A 7,881-nucleotide genomic window follows, 5' to 3' on the forward strand; every position below is an offset into this window, starting at 1 on the left:
GGCTTCTTTTTTTTTTTCCCCAAGTGGCATAAACGGGCTCCCATAGAGAAAAGCATTAGCGTCTGTCACTTTATTAGTCATAAACCAAGGGCTGGTGTCTGACTACACACTACTAAAATCAGTACTGTGGTTGTAGCCTACTTCATTACTGTACTATAAATTTGGGAATATTTCTACTTAACTCAAGTACAAACTCGAGTCTGTCAACACTAGTATCTTTTATTTCACAATGTTTTAAAAGAAAATGGATATTTTACATGGGCTGCACGGTGGCGCAGTGGTTAGCACTGTCGCCTCATAGCAAGAAGTTCTGGGTTCGAGGTTCTGGCCTTTCTGTGAGAAGTTCACATGTTCTCACCGTGCCTGTGCGGGTTTACTCTGGGTGCTCTGGTTTCCTCCCCAGTCCAAAGACATGCAGATTAGAGCAACTGGCTCCTCTAAATTGCCCATAGGTGTGAATGGGACTGTGAATGGAATGTGAATGTACTGTATAGATGATTTGCAACCACGTGATCAAAATGTGCTACGTCATGAGCGTCCACTATGATGGTGGATATACAAAGCAACTAGGATGGCAGCCACTGAAAGCGTGTCTGTAAACAATGCCGAATTTTCTCAGTATTAGCACGATTTGAATGGTCGAGCCAAGATTCGATGCAAAGAAAAGATAGATATGTGTGGTTTTGACCTATATTATTTAAAAAAGTTGGACCTTTCTGAAGATAAGACGCCTCTACCGACCATCAAGTGCCCAGATATCATATTCTATCTGGTTTGGCTGCCAAAGAATCAAGGCTGACCTTGGACGAAACACAGCCCATTTTCTGAGTGGGTGCCCAGTCTGGATTGTTTCTATCGTATAATTTTGCTGGTGCTCCTAGAAGCAAAATGGTAATACACGTGTTAAAATTATAACAATAACCGAGTGAACCACGACAAGAGGACACTCATTTTTTAGCAAAATTCTAGCAACATGAAATAAAATGCTTCCACGATATTATTGAGAAAGCTTTTGACTCTCACCTGAGATAAAATGTTTACTGCAAACACGAGCTGTTTTGGTTTTAGTCTCTGTTAGATCAGCCCTGCCGATGTTCAGCCGTGCTCGTCCCCTCTCTGTATTAAGCCTCAGATGCCCCTTTTCCACCAAAGCAGTTCCAGGGCTGGTTCGGGGCCAGTGCTTAGTTTGGAACCGGGTTTTCTGTTTCCACTGACAAAGAACTGGCTCTGGCACCAGAAAAAACGGTTCCAGGCTAGCACCAACTCTCTGCTGGGCCAGAGGAAAGAACCGCTTACGTCAGCGGGGGGGGGAGTTGTTAAGACCAACAACAATAACAAGACCGTGAAAGATCGCCATTTTTAAGCGACGAGAAGCGGCAGCTGTACAGACGCGAAGTCATCCATTATTATTGTTGCCGCTGCTGCTTCTTCCGTGTTGTTTTTGCTTTGATATTCGCGCCAAGGCTTATGTAAACATAGCGCCGTAACTGACGCATACAGCGACGTAACTGATGTATACAGCGACGTAATGACGTATAGAGCGACGTAATGACGTGGCTCCGCTTGAGCTATGGAAAAGCAAACTGGTTCTCAGCTGGCTCGCAAGTTGAACGAGTCGTGAACCAGCACCAGCACTGGCTCCGAACCAGCCCTGGAATTGATTTGGTGGAAAAGGGGTAAGAGTTTCCTCGCCCTCTTTCCGAATGACGGATGGAATTCTAAAAAATCGGAATGTGCCACGATCACGAGTACTGTTGTGACCACAACCATATACAGCACAAAGATATGGCATAGCTAAAAGAACGCTTAAAGCAGTGGAAAAACAAAAAGAGTTGTGCACGCACGACTATGTTTTGTATGGAATGTCGCTTGACCCCACATTTGTATATCCACCATCATGGCCGACACCCAGGTTTCTATTTTGCTTTGACGTCATTTGCAAGTCAAGGATACCCAGTGTTGTAGTCAAGACCACCTAAACTGAAATCAAGTCATGACCCAGACCAAACCAGGGCAAGTCCCACCTTGCATGACACACTTACAATAAAATATGGAACATGCAAACCATCGGCACTTCTCAAATTTTATTGCAGAAGATTTAGCCGACATATCCTCCATGGTCTCTTCTCTTGTCTCCTATATTTTCTTTCTTGGAATACGTGTGCAAGAGTGTGGGGACAGGTGACAACTGTTAACAGTAACAATGAGTCACTTTATTGGTTGCATTTGAAGCAGAAAATTTTACATCCAATCACAGTAATGATGTTAGCACATAAATCAGACAATGCACAGGCAGTTTAGTGATATCCCCACAGTTGTGGTCTTGAAATAAAATCTCGAGTCCTCTGTGTCCGAGACTGAGACAAGACAGAGTAAAAACGTGGTTGTGTCTCGATTCTGAGATGAGGCCGAGACCTTCAAAAAGTGGTCTTGAGACCAAGCCGTCTCAAATACTACAATGTGTCCTAGCTTAATGAAGCCCAAACTATCTGTGGTGTTGGATCTTGCTTGCTGCAACCCAAAACTTATATGTATTGTATGTACAACCCCAATTCCAAAAAAGTTGGGACAAAGTACAAATTGTAAATAAAAACGGAATGCAATAATTTACAAATCTCAAAAACTGATATTGTATTCACAATAGAACATAGACAACATATCAAATGTTGAAAGTGAGACATTTTGAAATTTCATGCCAAATATTGGCTCATTTGAAATTTCATGACAGCAACACATATCAAAAAAGTTGGGACAGGGGCAATAAGAGGCTGGAAAAGTTAAAGGTACAAAAAAGGAACAGCTGGAGGACCAAATTGCAACTCATTAGGTCAATTGGCAATAGGTCATTAACATGACTGGGTATAAAAAGAGCATCTTGGAGTGGCAGCGGCTCTCAGAAGTAAAGATGGGAAGAGGATCACCAATCCCCCTAATTCTGCGCCGACAAATAGTGGAGCAATATCAGAAGGGAGTTCGACAGTGTAAAATTGCAAAGAGTTTGAACATATCATCATCTACAGTGCATAATATCATCAAAAGATTCAGAGAATCTGGAAGAATCTCTGTGCGTAAGGGTCAAGGCCAGAAAACCATACCGGGTGCCCGTGATTTTCGGGCCCTTAGACGGCACTGCATCACATACAGGCACGCTTCTGTATTGGAAATCACAAAATGGGCTCAGGAATATTTCCAGAGAACATTATCTGTGAACAGAATTCATTGCGCCATCTGCCGTTGCCAGCTAAAACTCTATAGTTCAAAGAAGAAGCCGTATCTAAACATGATCCAGAAGCGCAGACGTCTTCTCTGGGCCAAGGCTCATTTAAAATGGACTGCGGCAAAGTGGAAAACTGTTCTGTGGTCAGACGAATCAAAATGTGAAGTTCTTTGTGGAAATCAGGAACGCCGTGTCATTCGGCTTAAAGAGGAGAAGGACGACCCAAGTTGTTATCAGCGCTCAGTTCAGAAGCCTGCATCTCTGATGGTATGGGGTTGCATTAGTGCGTGTGGCATGGGCGTGTGGCATGGGACGTTTACAGACTGTTGTAAAGAGAAAAGGGGATGTCTCACAGTGGTAAACATGGCCTTGTCCCAACTTTTTTGAGATGTGTTGTTGTCATGAAATTTAAAATCACCTAATTTTTCTCTTTAAATGATATATTTTCTCAGTTTAAACATTTGATATGTCATCTATGGTCTATTCTGAATAAAATATGGAATTTTGAAACTTCCACATCATTGCATTCCGTTTTTATTTACAATTTGAACTTTGTCCCAACTTTTTTGGAATCGGGGTTGTAGTTGGAACTAGATAACTACTACCCTTAATTTATACAGTGTTGAAACTTGCTAACCACTACCCAAAACTTCAACACTTTTCCACTATCCACTGCCAGAAACTTCTCTGAATGAGCAACACACAGCGAATTCATCATTCATTAATTTGTCCAGATTATCCCAGGAGAATGACGTTACCTTCCAGACATCGTTTTGGGATTATTGTAGATTTATTTTCTTAGATCCAAGTCATTGGATTCTGCTTTTCTTTCTTTCTTTCTTTCTTTCTTTCTTTCTTTCTTTCTTTCTTTCTTTCTTTCTTTCTTTCTTTCTTTAACGTATTTTTGTTGTAGCAGGCTATATGGTTTTGGAATGTTTTTTTGTCTATGTTTTGGGAATAATGCCTATAGCTGTAACAGAGTAAAAATGTGGCCATGTCTCGATTCTGAGATAAGGCCAAGACCTTCAAAAACTGGTCTTGAGACCAAGACGTCTCAAAGAGAATGATGAACTATTTCTCACTATTTTCTGAACTCACTAATTCATATTTTTTCATTCAGGCATTCATTCATCATTCTTCAGTAACTGCTTTATCCTGGCCAGGTTCACGATGGACTTCATTTGGTGCAAGGCAGGGACACATCACATCTGGGACACCAGTCCACTGTAGGACAACTAACCAGCATTTCTTGTCAAATAAAACTAATAAATAATTAAAAAAAAACACCAACCAGTGAAGAAATAAAACTTTATTTTAAGATGCTCTGTACAGACTAAATCTAAGTCTTGGAGAACATCACTGAACACAAGCAACATAACATAGATCTATTGTTATCTTTTTGACAAAATTAATTATTTAAAACAACAACAACTCAGGTTTATTAAGCTAGTGGTCCACATGGTCAAAGTGCTTGATGATTTTCAGAAAGCAGTCTAATATAAAAATATATTTTACATAATTTATGATCAATTTATGATAACATGCTGTATAAAATGCAAATCCTACTTATTTTAGAAAGAAAAAACATTACCATCACAATAAACAAAAAAAATCATACTATGACAACAAACAAATGGTTCATTCCATCATAACACAGCACTCATACATAATGACTTCAGTATCAGCTTGAATAATCAAATCATGTTTATTATGCAAATAATAAATATGCAAATTTGCACTCCACTGATATGAAAATACCTGAAGGTAGACATTCGAGTTTGGCTTGTCTTTAAAAAATAATGAAGAGAACCCATGGTCTAATGGTCAGTGATGCAGTTTTGGGTACCAATAGGTTGCCGGTTGATTCCCTGGACCAGCAGGAATGGCTGAAGTGCCCTTGAGCAAGACATCTAACCCCAAACTGCTCCCCAGGGTGCTCTGGGTATGTTGTACATCGCTCTGGATAAGATTGTCTGCTAAATGCCATGTAATATAATGTCGTCATACCACGAGTTGGCCTAGTGGTTAGCGTGTCCACCTCTCGATCGGGATATCGCGAGTTCTACTCGCAGTTAGGTCATACCAAAGGCCATCATAAAAATGGTACCGACTGCTGTCTGGCAAGGCACACTGCAATACAGATGTGAGTGGGGAATCAAACTCTCGCGGTTACCAGAGGACTAGCCCCTCACTGTATGGCTGAGGGCTATAGAAACGGAGATTGGCATCGCCTGATTGCATGGCGTGGGACGGACTTTACTTTTTTTTCTTTATCATGTATAAAGACACCCTGTGATGACCTGGCGACTTGTCCAGGGTGTATCCCGCCTTTCGCCCATAGTCAGCTGGGATAGGCTCCAGCTTACCTGTGACCCTGAACAGGATAAAGCGGCTAGAGATAATGAGATGAGATGAGATGTATAAAGACATGGCTTTTGATCTGTGGTATATAGTATAAACATCAGAGAAGCTCTCCGCACTAGCACTCAGCAGGTGGAGCCTTTAGATCCCTCCACAGTGCAAGCATCTCTTTGGGGCTGCGTTTATGCACCAGTAGTACTTTGTGGTAAGCACACGGCTTCTCTCTCTTGGCCTCGGGTAGATCGAAGGTCAAAATCCCGGGATGATGAATAGGGGAAACCCCCAGTCTCTGGAGACACATCCCCATGTACACATCATCAATGGGGAACAAACTGACCCAGTGTGAGACTACTCGCAGCCGCATGGCCAGAGTGGCAGAGTACACCACTCCTCCTCCACCTGCATATGCTGGGTACACACCTCTATAAAAGCTCTCAGGTATGTAATATTTAGCTGTTGGCTGGCGACTGGGCCAAGCATTAGTAATCACATCTCCTACAAGGAAATCATCCTTTACTTTCTTATTTGTCCCTTTTAGAGGAGAATGATGTTCATTTAAGTAGTCTAAGAGAGCACCGGTCCGAACAAAAACATCATCATCTCCTTTGAAGACGAAGTGAGCCTGTGGGCAGTGAACGGCGAGCCAGTCCCAGAAAAGCACATCCTTCAAGGTGAGGTTAAAGAACGTGTCTCTGAAATCCCACTGCAGGATGTCCTTATGAAGGATGCTCTCTAGCTGTAAAAGCGCATCAAGGTCTGGATGTGGACCTGTTGTTATGTCCTGCCTTCCAAGCAGGAAGACAGTACGTACCTGCCACCTTTCTCCCCTGGCCTCTTCCTGTACCCAGCCAGTCCTCCCCCATGTCTCCCTAATGGCCTGCCTGTTCTCAAAGTTTCCCATCTGCGATTTGATTGCCATAAATAGCATAGGGGCTTCTATCTCAGTATCTTGTCCATTGCACATGTCAGGCTGGTTCATCAAAAGGGTGTAGTTCCGGCAGTGCATGGACAAGACAAAGTCCTTCATCTGCTTAGGCATAGTGTTAAAATCAGGCAGTTGAGATGCCCAATGATGATCAGGTCCACATGGAAGAGAACCATCATTTCCATTCATGTAAGTACTTTCAGTGCCTGGACCCCTGCCTCCTGTGGTATTTCCTCTCAATATGGGATTGTTTTCTCTGTCCTTGAGGTGTTGAAGGCGGTTCCACAAAGCCCCCTCTACCAAACGCAGGTTCCAGAAGGCATTGACTGGATGTGATGCAAGAGCTCCAGAGTTCAACGACGCTCCAGGGGCTATGAAATGAAGAGGCAGAGGCTGAGGCTCAGGTGTGTAGGACATGGCGACAAATACGGTCACCATAACATACACCAACAGATGACTTATCATCAAAAATGGAAGAAGACAAAGGCACACGGCCCTTCCGTTACACCTGCACCGTGCCATGGACTGGGAACAAACACAAGAGAAAAGGGAATTTGAAAACTACGTGCTGCATATTCCAGAAAGGAAGATAAAAAGTAGTAGACAGGTGAACATGTTTATACCGTATATGTGGGTTGATTACATTTCCATGTTGAAAATTCAAAGGCTTCTAGATAAGCTTAAATCCAAGTGCCCACTGTTAGCCTTGAAAATTTGTGTTTGTACCAAAGTAAGAAGTATTATCAGAAAATCTCTTGGGGATTTCGTTTCTATGGTGTTGCCTCAGAGGGCTCATTATCTCTGCCTGACTAGGCATAGATTAGTGCACCTTGCAACCCTTTACATCATGTACCTCAAGAGCACATTTACCCAGTAGATGGAAATGCCTTGTTTACACATTCTCATTTGCTTTACTTAAAAAGGTACACAAAGCTAAAAGATGACAAATGGACAATCAATGTCCTCAGAACTGGCCTGGGGGTTTGGTTGTTCATGCAGTGGTTCTAAACCAACATATCCTACGGTACATAATTTTCAATTCCCATCACTTTAACCAGATATTCATGAAACTCAAAACAGATAAACGAACCCAAACATTTTTCAAAAACACATAGCATCTTTGTATAATCAAAGTTTATTTTTAACTATCCAGTTACCTCCAAATTGTGCGGTCCAATCACTTCGATCCGTTCAGGGAGAAGAATTTGCCTTGTCTTGGTCTCTCTCTTGCATATCCACTGACACCCTTCTTCCACAATACACCAGTTTCAAAAGTGGTCTCATGTCGACGCCTGCGTTTTCAAGAGAGCACAATATGACAGAACCAAACCTGCGTTACTATTAGCTCCCATGGCACAGATCCTTTCTCTGCATGCAG

The 7,881-nt window shown here is 42.3% G+C and overlaps 1 protein-coding gene across 1 annotated transcript; it reads right to left on the minus strand.

Annotated features, from left to right (window-relative positions):
• Window positions 1-5,696: 5,696 nt before the first annotated feature.
• si:dkey-175m17.6 (N-acetyllactosaminide beta-1,3-N-acetylglucosaminyltransferase 2) lies at window positions 5,697-7,025 on the minus strand. Its single transcript, XM_060935196.1, has one exon. The coding sequence runs from the start codon at window positions 7,023-7,025 to the stop codon at window positions 5,697-5,699; it is 1,329 nt and encodes a 442-aa protein (XP_060791179.1).
• Between the last annotated feature and the right edge of the window lie 856 nt (window positions 7,026-7,881).

Source organism: Neoarius graeffei, chromosome 12 (genome assembly GCF_027579695.1).
Source record: "Neoarius graeffei isolate fNeoGra1 chromosome 12, fNeoGra1.pri, whole genome shotgun sequence".
NCBI classification, from domain to species: domain Eukaryota; kingdom Metazoa; phylum Chordata; class Actinopteri; order Siluriformes; family Ariidae; genus Neoarius; species Neoarius graeffei.

Excerpts from the sequence above, each read along its gene's own strand:
- si:dkey-175m17.6 (XM_060935196.1), bottom strand. The coding sequence starts at position 7,025 with ATGGCACGGTGCAGGTGTAACGGAAGGGCCGTGTGCCTTTGTCTTCTT.